At 44.5% G+C, this 22,792-nt stretch overlaps 1 protein-coding gene across 1 annotated transcript in view; it reads left to right on the top strand.

Annotated features, from left to right (window-relative positions):
* The window catches only part of LOC135388307 (cell adhesion molecule Dscam1-like), a 128,849-nt gene that overhangs the window by 78,518 nt on the left and 27,539 nt on the right, over positions 1-22,792 (top strand). The window contains exons 3-7 of the mRNA XM_064617772.1: positions 5,355-5,474; positions 10,169-10,339; positions 11,214-11,361; positions 12,813-12,961; positions 17,373-17,495. Of these exons, the coding sequence (XP_064473842.1) occupies positions 5,355-5,474; positions 10,169-10,339; positions 11,214-11,361; positions 12,813-12,961; positions 17,373-17,495 (711 nt within the window). The remainder of the gene's footprint in view (positions 1-5,354; positions 5,475-10,168; positions 10,340-11,213; positions 11,362-12,812; positions 12,962-17,372; positions 17,496-22,792) is intronic.

Below are 22,792 nucleotides of genomic sequence, written 5' to 3'. Positions count from 1 at the left end.
GCTACGAAATTTCTAGTGGTTGTGTCGCTGTATATTCCCCACGGTTAGCATAGTGTACGTGACAGCACGACGTTGAGGGGGGACGACGGGATCACGTTACAGCAGAAAGCTATGACGTTTTTACGCATCTCTTCCGCTGTGGCATTATGGGGAATATGTCTCGTGTGACGGTCACGGACGTGCCTCTCCTATTAGTTTATATTACATATTTATTGTATTCACTTTGCAAGTTCATGTTGTTTGAATACACAACACTCATGTCATAACGCTCCATAACTTTCACTATACAGATATTTCACCGGCGTTTAAGGGAACTAGAAAACCGCTTAGAGGCGTCGGCAGTCGCTCCACCAAATGCCTCAGCCGACAGATGATTAGGCGTCCAACGCAGGTGTGCCATGGGCAAGCTTTAAGTGAAGCTCCTAATGTGAAGCTCCTAAGTGAAGCTTTTAATGTGAAGTTCCTAAAGAGGTGCAGCTTTGGATAGACAGATATATTTCGGAAGACTCGCAAAGCTACGATGAATGCACCTTTTCCGAGTAAACGTATGCGTATGCGTAGCCACCTGCGGGCAGCCGCCACCATAGTTGGGTGAGATCGTCGTTTTCGAGGTTACCTGGACGTTTGAGGCCGGATCTCGACCACGATTTGTACTCCAAATCACTAAAATGCGCTTTCACTATTTTCGCGTTCTTTTTGCGATCTTGTCATGCTACTAATCCCACGCGACATGTCAGCGCCGCCATGATTATTGGGTGGAACACACAACGTTCGACATTCCGCCGCCAGGGGCCACGCGGAAATGAAAATGGTCGACTCCTCTGTGTTTTGAAGGTTGGGCCGCTTTAGGCAGATTCTACATAGGGTAGGCGTGGCTCGAGTGCTTCAGCTTTTCCCTCAAGAGTTTTGTGTCATACTTTCTCCAATGCACAGTATAAGAATGAAACATCATGGAATTAATATGATCAGACAAGCTTTCGTGAGGAAACTACACTTCATAAGATAGCAATAAATATATCAGGAGTACTGAATATATAACGTACTTCCGCGGCGAGGAGGTGTCGGACGCCTATTGAAGCAAAAGGAAGAGGGGAAACGAAACACACAATGAGGAAAGGGGAAGAAAGCAACGCGAGGCAAAGAGGAACACCACATCATCGGCGGGGATAAAGAAAAACGTATGCATGACCATAGTTATTATACAATACTAGGGAAGGAACGAATGAGGCGGGCGCCTATGTGTCGGGATGAGGTGGAATCATAAGGCCGAAAATCAGAAGGCCGAAGGTCAAAGGGCCGAAAAATCGAAACACCGAATAATCAGAAAGTCGAAAAGTCAGAATACTGGACAAAAGACTGGACTGAAAGAAAGTCTGAACTATCGAAAGAACGAAAAATAAGAAGCTCCAAGGGGATGGCTTCGAAATAAATCATTGAAAAATAAAACGTGGAAGAATAATTCATGTAGATATTCGCATTTCAAAATAGCTCATGTTATGAAACTAAACTCTGTCTGTATCCACGGCGGCAAAATCAACTCGCAGAAGCAAATTAAAATAGAAGTACACTCTTAAACATGAGTTTCACCACCCATGAGTTTCAGGACGCCCCTAGCCAACCATCATCCCAAACGGCAACGTTCTCGCCCCTGAATTGGTGAAAACGGTAGGCGGAATCTACGGAATGCACATGCATATAATGAATACAAAATAGGCTGCGCCTCCCGTTTTCAAAAAAATCGGGGGCGAGAACGTTGTTATTCGGGATGATGGTTGACTATAGGAGCGTGCTATATAGCAACAACATATGTTGTGAAACTCATTTTAAGAGTGCAGTCCGCGGAACGGATCGGTTAGGGTTAGTTTGTTATGACATGCTGCCGACTGATACAGGCTGGTGGCCGATATTTACGTTATAATATATTGAAGTGATGTTGGCGACGATTCCTGCTTGCGGGTTTATTGGAGTGCCGAATGGAAATGTGTTGACGCATTACCCATAGGGCAGATGGTATCATATCCTTGGCCTTGAGGTGGTGGCATAAGGACAGGACACAAAACACAAGTATGACAGCGCGAAACTTTAGCCCTGTCTACTTGTGTTTTGTGTCCGGTCCCTATACCGCCGCCTCAAGCTCAAGGAAATGATATCATCAACATTATTACACCAGCTTGCTTGCGTTTTACTGCTGCTCCGTGATTTCTGCTTTCTTAAAAAGTTTCTTATGTAGTATATTAGTTCCCAATATATGTCCTGAACTCGACTTTGTGGAGCTACCTTACGTAGCAGTTTTTCGAACTCCAACTTTTCGAATATTCTTTTCATTTGTTGATGGCTTTTGATTGTGAATTTGGCCGTTCGACAGTTCGGTTTCCCGACTTTTCGGCCTTTTGTTTTTCGGCATTCTGAGACTTCGGTGTTTCGATATTACGGCCTTTGATAGCTCGGCTTTATGATTTTCGACCTTTTGATAGGCATCCGCCGGGTTGGAAGGGTCAGTTAAGTCGTCCCCCATCCGGACGACTTAACTGACACTTCCATACAGACACCCCGACAGACGGCGCCCGCTTCACGTGTTCCTTCCCTTGGACTTATAATAGCTAAAGTAGTGCTTACTTTTCTGTTTGTCCCCGCCGATGATGTGGTGCCCTCGCCCCCGTTTTTCTTCTCCGCAGGTAGGTTATATATTCAGCGTTTACGATATTTGTTGTCACCTGATGAAGTATAGCGTCAACACCAAAGCTTGTCTATGAAGTACTAATTTTACGATGCTTCATCCTTAAGCTGCGCATTTTTATTCGTCATAAACTACACAGTTAAATTCTATTCAACTATGAACCATTAATTCAATGTAGCAGGAGGAACGTGACCAAGTGACCTCGTAGGGTCCTTCAACAGCAAATTGGGGGAGAGGGGCTGTACGAATGCCAGTAGTTGTCCAGTTAAGTAAAGGAGTAGCACGTCCTGTATGAAGGAAACCCATGTATCCAGAGAGTCGAACCGAACTCGAACCGAAAACCGTTATTAACCGTTATTTTTGGCCGAACCGGAACTGAACCGAACCGAAACAGTCGACGCCATCTTGGAGCTGAACCGGAACTGAACCTTTAAAAAATACCGGTGACCGGTTCAAATAACGGTTCTTACGGAACTAAGGGCGGAACTTTGCATCTTGTGCATGGACATAAAAACTGCTTTTTTCGTTTTTTTTCCTCTTCTTTTATTACCTTCGTAACCTTTCTGTTGCTTGTCGAAAAAGTCGTGCCCTGCAGGAATGCTGTGGATTTTCTGGAGTCGCGAAATATCAACAATAAAGATGGTAACTTAAAACTATTATGACAACTAATGTCTAAGACATGCACATTAATATATATAAGGTTTAGGGATCAACGACAGTTTTGCGTAGCATTCATGAAGTGGCATATATTATAATGATATACCAATCCGTCTCAGCTATAGAGGGTGTCAACCCTAACTGCAGAACTGATCACTGACGCATAGCGCGCGCAAGCTTACATAAGCCCCTTTCAGAGCAAAGGGCCAGCCACCCTCATGCTGGTTCACAACAAGCTGGTTTTCTTTGTGCATTTGAAATAAAAGAGGTAAAAACCACCATATACTGACATCGTATTTAAGAATCGCCAATGGGTCGAAAATGCGTCGAGCTCTCTGTTTGCACTTGCTCTTGCCCATGCTCTGTCTTTGTTCCTCATACACCTCACTCTACGGCGCTCACAATAACGCGCCTTTTACATAAAGATCCCGATCTCAGAATCGCACCTCTCCAATCCAACTTATTTAAAAACGCTAAAACCCCCAGTGCCGGGGAGCTAAGATGAGCCAATCCAACTACCATGAAGTGTCATTCGCTGCTTCACGTGTATTCGTGTCTACTGACTGGTACAGATCCCGACAAAAGTTTACGTAACACCGGATTGGCGTATATCTTCATCGGAGCGACACCCTTGCAGAAAACGGGAGCAGACAGACTTACAGACAGGTGACTGGGTGCTCCGTGTACCTCTCAGTAACTGTGTGAAGTCCGGTTCACTGCTAGGGTGTCCTACTGATCAAGAAGTACGTCGCTGTGGTGTTCCGTAAACTTTTTTCGGGACCTGTAATCAATAATTTCAATGACTTAAATGACTTAGGCTAAGGTAGCAGGCTTGGTTGACTTTTACATTCCTGCCGTGATTCTGCGAACAACATGGTGGGTTTGTTACCCACCGCGACATGGGCTACGTGCTGGGGCAGTCAACCCAAAACGATAATTCATGATTATGCTCCTGTAGTAACCACTACTAATCTTGTCTCCCCCCCCCCCCCCATATCGCGCAAAATCTTTCAAAATCCTGAACGACCGTTGACGCCTTCCTTTGCACTTCAAGTACTGTCCCTCATAAACGGAAGTGTGCTTCAACCTTCCTGTTGTGGTTCATTCCCACCCGTAGCCCCTGAACCGGTTCGTGAACCGAACCGTTCGGAAAAAACCCGGTTCGAACCATTATAGTTGCCTTCCGGAGCTGAACCGGAACCGAACCCTTATAGTCGAACCTAAACCCGAACCAAACCGATAAACGTTTCGGTTCGACTCTCTGCATGTATCAACATCGTACTGTGCTGAACGATACCTTGACATGTGTTATGTGCCTTTTTCCCTCGTTCTTAATGCACCTTCTTGCATTTTTGGAAGGGAGAGCACATTTCGTTAGGCAAGTGCAAGCAGTTCTCTAGGAACATAAATTTTATGCCGAAACGCAAACACAGTTGAAGGCCATACTCTACCAACAATCCCAATCGTCTAAACTGTTCTATCTCTAGTGTAACGCTTTGCATGCGCAATGGTGGCAAGGCCATCCTAGCTCGTACGCAGAGCGAATAGCGTACGACCCACTAAATCTCTGTAGTCGAGGTGTACATGGAATATCCGTCCCAGCCATCCGCCTTCCACCTTCAAAGAGAGTTGTTACAATTCTTTGGCCTGTCTGCAGTCAATACACCCGTCGCAGCAAATGCCACACAAACAATGTGTTCATGATCAGGGAACTACATCCGGAGTACGAGAGACGACATCTTTAATCGTGCTTCCGCCTATTCGCCTGTCGAAAGTACAAGGAAACAACGAGAAACACAAATAAAAAAGTAGAAAGTCGCCATCTTTGTCCATGAAATAAATTACCCGCCTTGCAGACGCATACACCGGAACCCATTCCGCCGGGTCGGAGTTACGCCTCCACTTTTTCACACATACGCCACACCACGTTCTCGATCTTTTTCTTTTTTCCCCTCTTCATTCAAGTGTTTTTTTTTTTCTTTTTCTTTTTTCATTCTGTCCTCCTCTTCTTCCATTGCAGTGCCACCATCATGGATCAAGGCCCCACTAGACGGCGCGGTTGTCGTCGGCAGCACAGTGTTGCTGGACTGTTCCGCAGCCGGATATCCGGAACCGAAGGCGAAGTGGACGAGAATACGATGTAATAATTTCTCTTCGTCGTTCTTTTGTCGCGTCGGCGTTTTCGTTTTGGTCGACACGTGGTTCGATCTCGGCAAATGTCCAGCGCCATAAGGGGAGCGATATATTGTGGGCGAACGTGTCAGAGTAATTGAAGTGTTCCGGTCGACACATTCTTTCTCGGCAGGGTGATTTTGGTTGCAATACAAGACGTCTTGATTCGAAGTGAGTGGAATTTCAGCGAAGGAATGTAAAGTGTTCGAAAGGCTTCCAACGGTGTGCAGGGCCCTGCTGGGATGACAGGAGCGAAGGGGCAAATTGGTGACTGTTCCTGTGATTTGTAGAATAATTGAAAGTTTGTGGTTATCGTGTATTTACGGACTGGAAGTACGCAGCACGGATCTTTTAAGGTTTTCTTAGCGCTAGCGACTTTTCACAGTGCAGGACTAACTTGATGATGAAAGAACGAATTGAAGGAAAAGAACGAGACACGCAGACAAACACGAAAAAGTCGTGTCCCGTGTCTCTCGGTTATTCGTTCTTTCATCGTCATGCACCAGTTGGTCTGCGCCCTTCCCGTCTGTATAGGACTAACTTTTTACGTAAGATGCGGTAGCAGCTAGAGGTGCTGACAGCAACAGCTACGGACCTCTGAATGAAAGAAAGATTTCTACCGCTGCACATTGCAGTTCTGTACGGCCAGTTATCTCCTAGGATTATAATGGCTATTATCGTCCCATAAAAGTTTTCACTTTTAGAAATGACTGGTTGACATTAAAGGGGCTATGGGGGGGGGGGACTCTACCAAACTAGCCCCCGACTATGTCGGCACCCATTGTACAGGTGAATCCGATAGGTCCGTACCCAACCAATGCGGCCGCGCTTACCTCGGCAGGATTGCGCGGTCGGTCGGTCCACGACTGTCTTTTTATTTTTTGTGAGCAAGCATTTCTTCTTATCTTCATATTTTAGGCTCTATCACAGAAAGCACGTGGAGAAAGAAAGAAAGGTGCTCGAGTGCTTTGTGGACGAAATGCCTACGCTGTGTACTGTCGTCGTCAGATACAGAAAGAAAGTGGATTGCACACATCGTAGAAAACGATGCGGGTCAGTCGAATGACGCGCAGAAGTATATTGCATGCTCCCACATTTTGCTGTGCAGCATTTTAGGCCATATTACCAACTCCCGTAAGTTCGTCACTTTTTCTCGCTGCTTCTAGTGTGCTCTTCGACCGAGAGCAGACGACGCGTTGGCGTCTGATTGGGTGCTACTATGCTTCACATGACGTAACAATGGACAGAGGTATCTGGATGGCGGTACGTCTAATCGCCCGTACCCGAGAAAAGCGCGTCTTTGTATTAACACTGCACCCGTTATAAAGGAGGAACATTGAACAAGAACCTGTAAATAGAATTACGAAGCGTAGAAGAACAGTATTACACCTATTACACCCGTAAGTGTAAATAGCTGCAGGTAGGAGTTCTTATCTACTTTAAGTCAGCGTCAAATCCGCGGCTTTACAACCATGAATACAAGTAATGCAGGCACGCCAATTTCTGCATAGTAGGAAACTACGTATCGCTTCGTCCAAAAGCATTTCGGGAATTCGATTGATGTACTGGTGCTCTCACAACCCGTCTCCTCGTCAACTCGATATTGAATAGAGGATTCACGCTCAATTCCCCTAGTTTGTTGCCTATTATCCTGACTGTGAAACGTAATTGGTTCAGTAGGGGCTCACGTAAAGGTAACCTGGTAAGGGCACCCTGAAGCAGGAAACAATGGAACTTCGTTACGGTATACTGTGCACTCTGAAAAATGTGCCTCCTATGGTGCCGTCTATAGCCGTTCTCGCTTCTGTATGAGCAGTCAAGACCGCCTTCGAGACGTCACAGTTCAGACCATACGGGAATAATAAAAACAGAAATTGACAAATAACAGCAAAGTGACACAGCCGTGTCCGTAGGTGGGGTTGCTGATGCCAAAAGAGGACAGTATTCCATCTCGTAGTGTTAGGCAACATTGAGCCCTTGCTTTAAACGTTGGGTCGACTCTGTCCCCCGAATTCATAGATGTAACTGGATTTCCACTTGACTTGGAGCTCAGAAACCCTCTTCGGCTTTAAAGGAGCATGGAAATCATTTCGAACATATATTTTTCACCAGCTTGATATGAATATACTACCTTCATCAACTGTCACGCAAAATATTTCCTTCGAAAAGCGCGAATTTCCTTAGAAAATCAGTTTGCAAGAATGGGCTCCGCGGCGACAGTCCCCCCAAAGCCGATTCTGGCGTGTGGTGACGTCAGGCGGCGTTTCATTGGTTGCCGGAAGCATCCGTTCCCCGCCAGAATCATCTGCTACCTCCGGAATCGTGGCGACTTAGCTACTGAGAAGGGGGAGGGGGGGGGGCTGTTGCTATTTATTTGCGTTTGACATTCACTTGCGTTCTTACATGATTTGTCTCGTACGATTTGCATAAAACAAGACTGCGGGCAGTGTGTAAAAGGTGTGGCTGGGCCTCTATGTTGCCGTGAAGGCTCGTGTTGAGGTGGATCGTACGCGGTTGTGGTTTCTGTTCCGATTGTGCTGAGGTGTCATTAACTAGTGAACAGCATTGTACCTGTGTGTGCAGCATATATATGATACGACTAGATACGTTCCTGTCAGTTGGCGGTTTATTACATGTGCCATTGTTGTATGCTGCGTATGACCATTCAAAAAAGAAAGCACTTATTTGGCCATGTTTTGGGGTTTCCCACAGATCGCTAGCAGGTGAACCCTACTGACTTAATTTTAATATCCATGTTGTTGTGCTTGTGGAGACGTTGCGCTCCTGGTATCAGTAAGATATGGTAAGCGCAATGTTACACAGCTATGCATTCATCGATCCGCTCTTTCGCCTCGGAGATGCCAGTGTCCATGCGGTTCAGAGCCCATAGTGTTGACCACAACACGGAGAAGTAATGATGGTCGACGACCTCTTCAAATGAAAACACTGGTCATTGCTCCGCGTCTTCATGACTATGCATTTCTAATCAAGAACAAGCACTATATTTCAATCCGAATGTCCGTTCACACTTAGCAGCATCACTTACCAGCCTCCGATACATTCGTGTCGCGAAATCGAAGCTGGCGGAGCTTAGGCTCCAACTCCATCAAACGTTTCGTCAAGAAGAGCAGACGTGTCGCCTGAAGAGTGCTCAGTTCATCCCCTGTCCTTTCCACGACGCCCGATGAACAACAACGCTTCCTGGTCGGTCGGCTTGCCGGAGCCGAAACGCCGGAGAAATCGCAAGAAAAAAAAGAAAAACACGGCGCGGCCACATGACGTCGGCGGCTGGAAGCCGAGTGAAGGGGCATTTCTGCCGCGAGATTCAAAGCTCCCTCGCGCGTCAGGATAGCGCGCTACGCTCAAACTTTTTGTGCGAATATGTATCACAAGGGTAAGAATCGTAATTTCAACTTCTCCCGTCATATTTTATTCCGATCATTTCCATGCTCCTTTAAGCGTACTACGCAGCGGGCTCGACTTGACACGTGTGGTGAAAATTTCAAGTCAGCGCTCGAGCTACCTTGAACCCGACTTGGATAACGTACGGCAGCTGAGGGAAGCCACATGACAGTCACAATATCTTGCCTTGACGTGGCTTTACATCAGATGATGGGTCATCAATTTGTTTTACAGGACCTCTACACAAGTGTTGGTGCCAGACGACAGGTGTAACACATATTATATGCCCTGACGCTAAGCATTGTCGCGTTTTCATGCTGCTAAGCAAATTTTAAGTGCGAAATTGTAAGAAAAGCTCGCTCCCAGACGCAGTTAAAGTTAGCAGGTTGCAACTTGACGCAAGCCAACGGGAGGGTTCATGAAACATGCAGACCGTCTTGTGCGAAGACAGATCATGACTTCCACGAGTCAAGATGCGGCTTCAAGTCAATATACATATGTGAATTCTGGGATCCGTGTCTGCGAACCATAAAGAAAACAGCGTGAGTGGACAGCAAACTTGAACAGCAAACAGAAGTTTGAGCTTTCGTTCGTGTCGCCTTTTTTTTTGTCTGTATTCCTTTCCCATGCTCAGGAAGTTGCCCTCATGAATCACATCCACCAGCTTGCCCGCGTATGTGCCGTATTAAGGCGGACTCATGCGGTGTAGTTAGCATTCGTTTCCGAAGAGAGTTGGCTGCACCGTCGCAAAATTGTTTTATCTGCTTCGCTTTCCTGCCGCGCTTTAGGGAAGTAGTGTAATCGGCGCCAGCATGCGGAACATGCTAGCAAACGACAAATCTATTATATTTGTTCGCAAGAAACTGGAAAACTGCAATATGCTTGTCAATTGTTTCGATTGCAATCAATTCCCCGACTGTTACTGTAGGGAATGACATCATTTTTGGCCCAAATGTCTTGGGCGGGCGTGCCGACAAGAGCGATTTTGTTGCATCTCCCATAAACTTCCATGCATTGGAACTTTGACAAACTTTAATTCACAAAAAATTAGTAGATCTCGTCAGGGCTTCAAAAATACGTCATTCCCTAGACAAACTCGAGGGGATCACACCTGTACCTGTTTCTTGTCGAAATTTATCGAGGATTACGAGAACCCTGCGAACAAAAATCCCCCATAGACTGTACTGTACTGTACCCTCAAAGTACTGTTACGTATTTCTTCCAAGGTAAGTCTGTTGTATACCTCATTATTTACCGCAGATCCCTCTGAGTCCTTAATAGAAGCTAGACAGGGCTCTAGGATGTCCGTACTCTCCAACGGTACATTATCCATTGGCAAAGTGGAGGCCGAAGACTCGGGCTTGTACCGCTGCGATGTAGGCAATGGTATCGGGTCGCTACTCACCAAGACCGTCAATCTTACAGTAAGTGGTAAGTTTGATCATCCCCACCTTTTAAGTTCAAAATGCGCTTCTGCCCATTGCTGCTTTTATGCCGACGTCAAATGTGTCGTAATGTGTTGCATTGTATAACCCGTGTCAACTATTCTGAATCACGTATTACATTACATCATGAAATACGCCGACCAGCGTACAACCAACAAAGTTTCGATTTTAAAAGAAACGACTCTGGTCTTTACTACAACTATTTCATTTGCCTTATGGAAATTAAAAGTAACAACATTTACTTGCGATTCATATTCTGTTGGTGCCATCACGGTATTACGTGATTTTGACTTCACATCCTGTTTGAAGCTCCCATGCCTTCATGCTGCCGGTTCAAGAGTATTAGTGAAATCGACAAAAGTTACTCTGGGTATTCCAATCCAACCAAAGCATATTAAAGGGAATCAAATCTTCAGAAAGATTATGGGCCCAAAACTTCATGTTTGTACGAAATTTCGTTTTTATAAGGCATGTCATTTTGTATTAAATCAAACACCATAATACCATTAGAAAACAAAACGATTGTTTGGTTAAATACAGAGAGACTGATAGGAAGATTACTCCATATTCTGCGGGTATCTCTGCAAAACCCTTTTGAACAGTCTTGTGAGGAATTTTTATCACTTTAAATGTCTCTGTTAAGCGGCTATTCCTATTGACGCTTACGAAATCGACTTCCAATATGTCAATGCATTTTTACAAATTTTAAACTTACATAATTTACGCAACCCTTGGTAAATAAATCGAGTCTCAGCTTCCGAAGTTTCAAATAAGGCTATTATATCACGCGATCGCTTGGTACTGGACCAGTCCATTACATGTGCAGCGTTCGCCTGCTTCTCTTCCGTCTTCCTTTGCAGTGCCTCCTCGAATTCGAACCGAAAATAAGATGATTAAAGTCCGGATTGGCCACATTGTGAAACTCAACTGCGAAGCCAGCGGGGAAGGACCACTTCAGATAACTTGGGAGAAGGACGGCAACTCCATCGAAAAATCTCTCAAAGAAAGGTACGTCATATATCGTCGCTTGACTGCGTCGACGTGTCAGTCGGAGAGTCGTTCGAAATATACCTTATTGATTCCGATGTGTGGACACCATTGTTGTCTTGTTCTAATAATATTGTAACGTAAGCAGTACTTGTGCTCCCTTCCTCTTTGTTAGGTCCTTTTACACTAAGAACGTTAGCGCATAGCGTGCTGGACGCAAACTACTGCCAATTGGCATGGTTATCACTGCCTTATTGTGAAGGGGCTCATTATTTCATTCGCCTCATCACCATCAGCAATTAAGTAGAATATTGCCCCTGGCGATGAAACTTCCCATTCATCATCTTAAAAATAAAGTTGTTGTTATCAGAGCAGGGCCTATGTTTTTTTTTTCTGGCCATCCATGATAGACTTCAAAATTAAGCGCTAACAGGCGCAAAAAAAAAAAAGAAAAGAAAACGCTGTAGGCGCGTTTGGAGAGAAATCGATTTCCGGTGTATGTCGACTTACAAGAGAAGTCGACACAGCGAAAAGAAGTCGCAAGGATGAGGTAGTTCAGACGATAGCTGTCGTCTGAATCCAGTGAGACAACTTATCCAGCAACTTCTTTTAGTCGACTGTTCTGCGACCTTAGGAATCTCGGTCGATTGTCATGCAAACCCTCAAAATTCGACTTTGACGATTAGTTGACATATCGGTCCATGTAAACGCAGTTACTGACAGGGAAGTCGACAGGACATAGCCCTTCTATGCTGAATATGCTGCAGGCTCAACAGGAAAGAAGTAACGTCGTCTAAATGAAAGGTGAAGCACACAGTTCGTCAAGTCCAGTACAATGAAAGTCTAGTTTACAGAATTTGCCTTGTCTTGTTGACTTGATGACGCTGGACTGCCCAGGAGGTACATATTAACATAGGACTGATAGAACGTACAGACGCGCATTCAGGTCGACGCCTTCTGGGCATCCTACACGCTGTCGGCGTTGCGTACATCTTTTTGAGGGCACAAAAGGGCACAGCCCCCTATGGCTAGGTGACAAGAAAAGTCATCGAGGCGTACAGCATGGAAATATTAGGCACATATATCGGTATCACCAAACCTTCAGTATTCTTGAGCACAAACAAATTTGATTTCTGGATAATGTTGGAATGCGACACGAAAGCAACATTTCTGGAAAGTGTCCGTGTGTAAGGGTGTACGTGTGTGGGCACTTCCCCTTAGCTAAAATGTGTCGTGTGTTTGCTGAATAAATCGTCAGTTGCTCGTGGCGCTCTGTCCTGTGAACCTGGGAAGTAAGAAACATTACAAACTATCCCAAGTTCTTGTGCGTTAGCATAAATGCCAAGTGTCGATTCCAAGTTTCGAGAGGAAATGAGAACACTGCAGTAGATGATTGGCCAGGAGCGTGCTATGCATTGCAGAGCGCGCGGCACTGGTGCCAGAACTACATTTTTTTTAAACGTTCATTGCAGGTACGACATCATCGAGAGGTCTTTCCCAGGAGGAATCACCTCTGACTTGCTCATTCACAAGAGTGCCCTCACGGACTCTGGAGAATTCAAATGTTTGGTGTCGAATAAATTTGGGACCCAAGTCGGCATTCGGGGTCTCAAAGTTATGGGTGAGTCTCACCACGAAGCCGATAATTATTTTCCGGTACACTGCCTCTCAATTTGAGTAAAAATTGAGCAAAAAATGTGTAGCAGAGTAAATATGAATGATTTTCTTCATATATCCAATATAATCCAATAACCCAATTAGTCTTACTGGGCAACGACTCAATTTCGCTTACGACTGGTATCACGCAGCTTTCGTGGTTTCCTTTGTAATTGTCGAAAGTCAAAAGTAATTTTGAGATTTCGATTGAGAAATACACAGTAGTATACAGGGTGCTTCACCTAAAGTGATAAAAAAACCTAATCTAATAATCACAGACCCAACAAAAACTTTGCACAGTATCACAACAGAAAGAGTTGAAAAAAGTTAGTAAAAATTCCGCTTTAGCCCCGCCTGCTTGACTGTCGCAAGGAGGAGCGCACGGAAGATGCGGGGAGACGTGGAAGTGTTCCCGCCTCCTGTTTTATCATCTCGCAATAAAGTTGTTGTTGTTATTTGTAACGTTTACAAATTTTTTCGACTATTTCTGTTGCGATACTGTGCATAGTTTTTGTTGGGTCTGCGGTTATCCCTGGATGACTTCATATTTCTGTAAAAAAAAGTGAGGTTCGCTTTGCAATTTTCAAAGTTCAATTGACAAAAATAAATTTCACGCAATTAAATACTGTCTAAAGGCTTCCTGAATGGTGGCAAAAGTATCCAGAACGTAATTGCCGAAAGCCCCACAGTCGTCCGGCTACTACGTCCCCAGTTAGAATTTTTTATCACTTTAGTATGCGGAGGTCATCTAAATAGTGGTAAGCATTAATAGTAGTAGTATAGTTGTAGCAATAATAGTAAGTTTCGAGACGCTGTCGGTGCCGGTGCACCACGTGATTAACTGAGTGCACAGTGAAGTTTCCAAAGACAGCCGAGTTACTGCGTTACAGCGGTAAATGTGGTGCTGCTTGGGCAGTAGTATAGTGTATCCCTCGCCTGACAGAGCCCGAAGAACGGTCTCGTGTTCGAAATATGGGATCCTGATCAGATGTTCCTTGTAACTACCATTACCATAGCGCTGGATGTTGACAGTGCTCAAACATAGTTGTACCGAAGTTCTGTTTCAGCCAGTGGAACTTGCTAGCGTTTCTAATTAGCTTCTCGGAGTCTCGTTTGGCCAGAGTGCATATTCCAGTATTGTCAATTTAAAGTATTTGTATGCAGCGGAGATAACCGATTCCGCCGTACTGTCAACACTCTTACGCTGGAAACTTCGTTTCAAGAACTTCTCGTAAAGAACTACTTCATAGCCATCTAATATAAGAGCTCGATAAGAAATAAAAATGAAAGAATTCCGTCCACTCCTTTTTTTTTTCTTCCAATCGATGGAGGTCTTTCACGAGTTCCGTCTGCTTTATCACAATACATTTCCCAAATAAATATGCGGTACCGCAATTACCGAGGCATTGTTCCGTTTACAATGAAGTTCCGGTCCATTGTCGAATTTTGCTCTCGGCGGAGAAAGACTTGGACAAAATCAACATAAAGCTGGCAGCCCGCATGGAAGTACTTTTAAAATGCTTCGAAACATTCTTCGAGAATTTGACGAAACCGAAGACTGTCTCTGCACTCTTTAAACAGAACTTCTTCGCATAACTTCCACTCCTAACGAACGATAATCCCGGAGGATATCGTCCCCCTTCCTGATTTATTGAATCGCGTAGTGAATGAAGCGTCGTCCGGATACCATTGGAATTTATTCCGCGATATCTGCTCTCTTCCCCCTCGACATCTCGGCAGATATTGTGCCTCGTGCGGATATCCAGTTACTGGAGCTGAAGTATGGAGTTCTAAAAGTCGCCGTTCATGAACACCGCTAATTTTGGGTAAACGTTTACCCAGTGGACAAATCCATACTGCGCTTCGGTGACGGAATTTGTTTTGCTTCGCAGACGAAAGCCCCAAAACATCGTTTGAAATGGAAATATTTGTGCACCACTAAGTTGACACATTATGAAGAAATATATGTATGTATATATATATATTTGCACGTTCATTATATTTATTTCTCACAAGGAAGCGAAGGAAGGCTGAGGCAAAAATTCTCAAAGAGACTTGACAAGGGCCTCAGTCAGACGCTGTCGCATGAGCCTCAGCATAATAATACCATATATGTAACTATCACCATATACACTCTTAAAAATGAACTTCACCGCATAGCACGCTCCTAGCCAACCATCATCTCGAATGATATCGTTATCTGCCCTGATTTGTTGAAAACGGGAGGCGTACGCCTTTTCTGTGACAATTATGAACAGCATAAGTGTCACAAAAAAGGCGTACGCGTCCATTTTCAACAAATCAAGTCAGATAACCGTATCATTCGAGATGATGGTTGGCTAGGAGCGTGCTATGCGGTGAAGTTCATTTTTAAGAATGTACAAACCATATACACAATATACAAAAGCTTATACTTCAACAATAGAGAAGAAAATATTTAATAAACGCATAAAAACATATAAATGAATGAATCAAAATAATAATCAATAACTATATAATACTTCAATACTATACAATAACATATTTAAATGAAAGCACAGAAGAGATGTAAAATCACGAGTAACCACATGTAAATATTCAGCGCAGTAAGCAAACAAACAAAAACCACCGGAAGCGACCCGGTAAACGGCTTGCATTAATCCAATGCACAAATATAATTTAACAGATCACGCTTGCCTATTTTAGACAGGTCAATATCGACTGTTTTAGCAGTCTAGTTAAATTATACTTGAATGTTTGAAAACCATAGGAAGCCCTACAGTGGGAAAAAGAGTATCCACATGAATTACTATAATTATAGATATGAGTCACGCGTTTGAAATTTGCCATATTGAGGAATTCGCTGGCAAAATCATTTTCCTATATGTTCGCGCAAGTCTGTAATTATACAGGTTAAGAATTTTTAGTACACTGTGCCTTTCGAAAACGCAAGACGTTGTATGACTATAAGGTAAATTTTCTAAAATCCGTAAGGCATTTTTCCGAACCAGCAACTGCTTGGAGAGTGAATATTTCGACGATGTGCCCCAAATAAAAAGACAATAATTAAAATGTGATTCAATCAACGTTTGATATAACAGCCTGAAAAAGTTTCGTGGTATAAAATGTTTATACTCATATATTGACCAGAGACTAGAGCACGCCTTTTGCCGAACATGTTGAATATTAACACCCCAACTTAAGGTAGCAGTAAAGTATACTCCTAGAAGTCTACATTTTTTTCGACAACGTCAGCTTTCTCAGCATTTAAAAGTGTATTTACTTTTTCGTATTCGTTAATCGGAAACTTCGCTTTTGAGATCTAACAATAATGACTTTAGTTTTGGCGGGATGAAGTCGCAAGAGATTTGCGTCCGACCATTCAGAAAGCTTTAGAAGTGTAACATTGGCGTAACATTGTAACATAACCATATTATAATCATTGAAATTTCCTTCTACTGTTCCTTTCGTTCCAATTTGTAATTTAATTATTAATTAATGACTACTTCACTCACATTACTTTATTCTAATTGTTATTTTATTACTCTATTAATCATTATTAGCAATGAATGATGAATCACAACCCTGAGTCATCTTCACGCACACCTTCAGCGCCTCCAAACTAAACGCATAGCCACCGAGAAATCAGCCGAGACGAGCTATACAAACATGGACTACACAAACATGTAAATCGCCAAAGCCCAGAATGAAATAAATCAAACAACTCCGGGCTAAAAAAAAAGGTGCTGATCACGTCAGGATTCGCACCTGAACCTACGGAAATCAGGAGGCCCAGGGTCGAACCCTGACGTCAGCACCTTTATCCAGGGTTGTTCGATTTACTCAGCCACCTGCGTTTTACGCACTATCCCGCTGTCTGATTACTACACTGCCACTCATACATGCCACTACTTTTACACGGCCCCTACTTCTGCGCTTCGTGCCTCACCCCCCCCCCCCACCTTCACTTTTTCCGAAACACCTTAATCTACCTCACACTCATTTCTTATAAAATGCACAGTACGACAACCTGAAACAAATCACTTATACTCTCGTTCCTCCCTCGTCTATCTCACTTGTCGTTCGTAACCCCACACGAGCGACGGGCAGCGCATGACAGGCACACCCGCCCAGCTCATGAATTCTTCACCTCTCCTTCCTTCGTCTTGAGCTGCCGAAAATGCGAGAACATAAAACGAAGACAAATTTGTTCTCGCGCGGCAATCTTCATTAAAATCGGTCCCCAGAGAGCGACGTCTCACAAAATGGGTTTTAATGAGCACTGAGGCGGAAAGGATCCTCTCTCCGCGTGGTTTACCGAGGCGTGAAACTTTTCGCTGGTCTTTTAATTTTTTTCGCTGCGTAATACGCTGCCATTTTTCGTCCTTTCAAAACAGAGCTGCCATCTCCTCCTATCGGTGTGAAAGTGGACGATATTGGACGTAGATCGGTACGGGTCTCGTGGAAGAGACCTTATTCTGACGTCACGAGCTTCTTCGTCCGGTACTGGAAAGATAACGGTGAGTCCGTTTCGGTTTCAGTTTGCTGTGTATTGCTTGTGCGGTCGTAGCCATGGACGTAACGGTGTTACAGTAATCGATGTTTTTTTCGGTATCAGAGTGCCGATCGCGATACGTGTTTTTTTAAAATCGGTATCGGGAAAGTATTTGCGTTAGAAATTTATGGTGCCGCGATATCGCGCCCCACCCTTTCTTCATCGACCGTATTTCTTATACTTATTCATTGTCACTGGTCTGCCTAGCGCTCGACGAGACGCCTGTGGACACGTAACGGGAATTATACCAAACACGTTTACGTTTTTTCTTCAAACCTGGGGGAAATAAGTACGCTGCGCTCAACAAAGAGTTGAGGTCAACGAACAAAGGTCGAGTCTTTGACAGTGTGCTCTGGATTCCACGGGTTCCGGAAAAAATGGTCTCTGAAAAAATGGTCCCTGGTTATGTGGGCGGAAAAAAGGTCCCGCAGGCGCCTGCGCGGCCAAATATACAGGGGTGTACTTGCGGATAGCTGATGGAACACATCACAGCCGACGGAGTGTCATCATTGGCTCTCTCGATTTGTTGAAATTGGGAGAGGTGGTTTTTTGTTTGTTCATGTGTTAATGGCGAATAAATTTCACACGCCATTCAACAGTAACATGGAACGATATCATTCGCTGCACTAGATTGCTAGCGGTATCATTCGGTGGATGCTGGTATTTTTCTACTGTAGGTCAACCACGCGTTTTTACAGTTGTCCCCTGCATATTTTCTGTGTCGATGTTTATGAGCAATAAAAGTTATATACCCACTCATTCATTGTTTAATTGCCCTTAAAACTCCGCTTCTGCTGAAGATACGGTTCATCGACATAGAATGTATGAGAGGCCAACTGCAAAATCCTACATAATTTACATAATGCTTACATAATTTCAGCATACCGCATACACATTTTACGAGCATATGGTGGTGGCACCTGGCGTGACACGTTGCTCTGTAAAATTTCGGACGATAAGAATAATGGTGGTGGTGGTGGTGGTGGTGCGATGTTATAAGATAATAATGGTGTCGTGATGGTATACGCAAGGTTTGTGTGCCTAGTGTGGCGTCATCCTGCACGTGCCGCACGGTAGGACTGCGGATAATTTTGACCATCTGAGGTTGTTTTAACGTGCGCAGGAAATCTCTGACACACGGCGCTGGAAGCAATATTTACCAGCGAAGGATAACGGACGTATTTTTGTTACAGTTTCCATTTTCGTTACTGCTATATTTTCGTTTCCGTTATCCGTTTCTGATACCAGCTTTTAATTTCGTTTCCGTTACGTTTCCGTTACTGTTTCCATTAATGGAACGGCTGTTACAGAGCTGCGGGAGGACAGCCCGTTCGACTCTGGCAGCACCCTGTTTTCCCCAACGTTGCTTCGGTGCCACGCGTACACACTACACGAGTAATATTACGTCGTTGAGATGCGCACATCGTGCACGATATTTAAAGAAGTATAGGAGCGTGTCTTCAGTCACTGAGTCCAGCAACCCAAGATGGGCGTAACCTCCATCCAATGTACGTCGCATTCATAGGCGGACGCTCTCGGTAGTACACAATACTGCCATAGCCACGGTGAAATGAAGAAACTAAAAAATAAAAATAAAAAATCATATGCTCTCATCCTCGTGCTATGGTAGTGTAGAGTGATTGTCACAAGTAGGCAAGCGAGTGGTGCACCTTCGATACTGCGCTTTGTTTCCATGCTCTCGCGTAGTATTTAGAGTATTACAGGGAATTGAGCCATTCAAATACAAAAATGAATTGAACAGTCACTGAAATGCCATCGCACAACAGTAATAGCCATTACCCGAATTCAATACCGGTGATAATTTTCGTTTCCGTTTCTGTTTCCGGTAATGGAGGACAGTGGTATGCGTTTCTGTTTTCGTTATCGTTACCATCTCCAATTTCGGTAATATACCGTTTCTGTTTCCGTTACCATTACCGTTACCCTTCCCTGATATTTACCTCCCCCACATTGCTGCCGACCTCGGCAGGGATCGAACCCGCGATCTTGACCGCAGCAATCCAAAACCTCGGACAAACTCACACGCTGCGCTGTTTAAGCTATTGCTTTAAGCGCATCAATAAAAGCGATCAATCACGCTCGTTCCACGCGTATTCTTCAATTGTTCACGGATCCCTTTCCGAGTTGCATAGGCTTGTTTTGTGCCTTATATGAGTTGAAGAGAATCTGTGAAAATTTGCCATTACAACACAGACTTACTATATCCACATTAGAATCTTCAAGAAAGCTTATTGCGAATGTCAGACTCGCATGTCCCGCGTACACACATGCATAACTCTCACAATGTCATGGCAATACCATTCCTGTAGGCTAAAGTGAGGCCCGTCCCGAGCAGTGCTTGCACACGCAATAATAATCTGTCAAACTACGGAACGTTTTGTCTGGGGTTGCTCTGTATCTCACAGCCTACCCTCCTTTTTTCCTTCTCAAACCGAACACATCCCTTGAAAATCACCGCAATGATTACGAGCCTGAACATAATAATTTAAGTAATAACTACACTTTTATTTTCGAACCGTAAATGGTTCATGATTTTTCACTGTTCAGTACTCGTGAATGATCGGACTTCCTTTGTCACGGAGTGGTTACGGAGCTCATCGTCACTGCAGGATAATGGCGTTTAGGGGAGCATGAAAGGACCCGAAAACGTTTCTCAGGGCTAGTAGAAATTAGGGTTGCCAGCCCTGGGACACATACGTTTTCCCACAAAAAGCGCGAGTGCAGCGTGCAACCCGGGTGCACACCTGAGCTTTCTACCTCGCAGGTCAGAACAAGATCCCTTCACTCGGCTGCGAGTCTGTGAGGTTACGTCTTCCGCCCAGTAAAGAGACGCGCGCTTTCTTCTTTTCTTCTTGATTTCTTTCCTTTTGCAGTTATATTTGGCACCGCCCCCTCCCGGACATGACGTAGAGCAGTCGACGGGCGTCCTTTGCTTCCGCGCAGTAACAGACGATTCTCGGCAGCCAATAACCCAAGCAGCGCAACATGTTGACCCAATATTGGTCCAAGGTTGGAGCAATATCGGGCCGGTATTGCCAATAATATTGGTCCAATATTGGTCCACGGTTGGACCAATATCAGGCCGGTATCGCCAATATCGGTCCCAGATTGGGCCAACATGTTGTGCTGCTTGGGAAACGTGCTCGGATGATCTGACGGCACAGAAGCAGCTGGAAGATATTGCAACAACACTTAGATAGAGAAGGCCTGTCCATATCCTCCTCCCCTCGCACGTGACGTCACTCCATCTCGTCCTGCTCCGCTTCCTCTGCTGCTGTGGACCAGCAGACCCGCGAAATTTTTGCATTGCTGGTTGCCCGCGTCCTATACTGCGTGCGCGATTATTCTGTGACTGAACGAGCTTTTCAGCGTTTTAACGTGCCTGACCGCTGTTGCGCGCTCGGGTGGCAGGGCCATTATGACGCTGGCCCGAAGGTCACGTTTTTTTTCTTTTCCAACGAAAAAAAAAACATATAGGGCACAATGCCTAAGGGCAATTCATCGGGAGAACTTCATTCAGTCGGAAGCCTCGAGGACAAAGGTAATCGCCAAAACTGTCAACTGTACTCATATCATATTTTCTTTGTTGTTCAACTATCACGAGACCTTAATTATTTATCCATAGAATAAGGAGGGGTAAGGAGGTGCACACATATGCAATACATATTTAGACCATGAAGTATCACGGCATACAACAAAATTTCAGCATAGGTTTGCGAGCTGCACTTCAAGCAAGAAGACATCACTGAGGCAGGTGTTTGAGTGCGAAAAAAAGCTGCGTCTCGAGGAAGCGCTCACACTTCCTGATATGCAAGCCATGGTGGTGGCCTCAATAACTAACGCAATAAAAGTCACAGAACAGGACATTCAGCAACAGTCGTCCAACGTGCCAGCAATAGCATACATAGCTGGGTATTGTGCACGTGCAGCGTGCAGAGAATGCTACTATCATGCAGAGAACGTAGAGAGTTGCTGGTGGAGAAGGAGTTGGTCGTAGAGAACATGGAAATCATCCAGAATATGTGAAGAGGTGGTCTGATGTTCCCACAGCCGTTTGTTGTCAATGCCGTTGTCTACGGAGCAGTCATTCCAGACAAGCTCAGAGCAACAGGGAAGAATCAGAAGTTCCTCTCCTCACAGAACCAAAGGGGGGCATTCAACGCCATTGCTCCACATATTCTCAAGGAAGAAGAGGATAGCAGTACCCGTTTAAATGGAAATCCTCGGGAACTTTTAAACACTTTCTACATGAAGCTGTGAAAACACCGTCGAACAACTACACGAAGCTTCGAAACGGTCAACTGCCCAGAGAGAAGCACCAAGCTAGCTCTCAGAAACGAAAGCTACGAACTCTGCAAGACAAATAGCAATCGTACTTTCTGATCAGAACGTTCTGTGTGTGCAGTTCACAACTTGTTGCATGAAAAATAGATGCAGCTGTAATGGGAAGTGTCATAGCACAATTGTTTCACTTAGTTAAATTACGTTGCCGACAGACCGTAATAGGTCAGTTCGAGACGAAGCAATAAAGCTAGGCGAATGTAGAGGAGTAATAAAGTTGTTAACTCACCTTCATTCATGCTTTCGTACACTCGTAAGTAAAGAATCTGTAAGTATCGGCTTGCCATGGTGTGAACGGTTATTCCGTAAGTTATGAGCACACATGATGTAGTTGATATCCATTGATCGTAAAGCACAAGCTGCTTCGCTGTTGGGTTTCGGGTGAATTCGCATTCGAAATCGCATCTCTCCCTATCACAACCAAACGAACGGACGCCAAGTTAGATTTCCGTCGGACGACATGCGGCGATGTGTGACGTCACAGAGCTGTGGAGCAGTCTTCTCTCTTCTGGTGTTGGATATCGCCGTCGCACCGCGCATTCTTGTAGACTAACTTTCACGGGATATGCGCGCTTCCCGAAAGCAATATTTTGGCGTTGCAGTTCCTGAATGTAGTATGTTCATATCACGCGGTAAGAAATATGTGCATGTATGTAGATATTTGGGGAGCTACCCATCCTCTATCTAATCTCTCCATCTAAGCACTAATCAAACAGCGCTTAGATGTATGGACGAAATGCAAGCAGAAATGACCGGAAATATGGAGGGTATAGGTTCGTCTCCTGGTGCCGAAATTTTTTTTTTTACTTATATTTGAATTTCAAGGACGAAATATTTCCGTAGTGAAGAACATAATAAAGAATAAATAAATGAATGAAAGCATAAGTGCAACAAAAACCT

The sequence above is a fragment of the Ornithodoros turicata genome, chromosome 3 (genome assembly GCF_037126465.1).
Source record: "Ornithodoros turicata isolate Travis chromosome 3, ASM3712646v1, whole genome shotgun sequence".
NCBI classification, from domain to species: domain Eukaryota; kingdom Metazoa; phylum Arthropoda; class Arachnida; order Ixodida; family Argasidae; genus Ornithodoros; species Ornithodoros turicata.
This window is presented reverse-complemented; position numbering and strand designations above follow the sequence as displayed.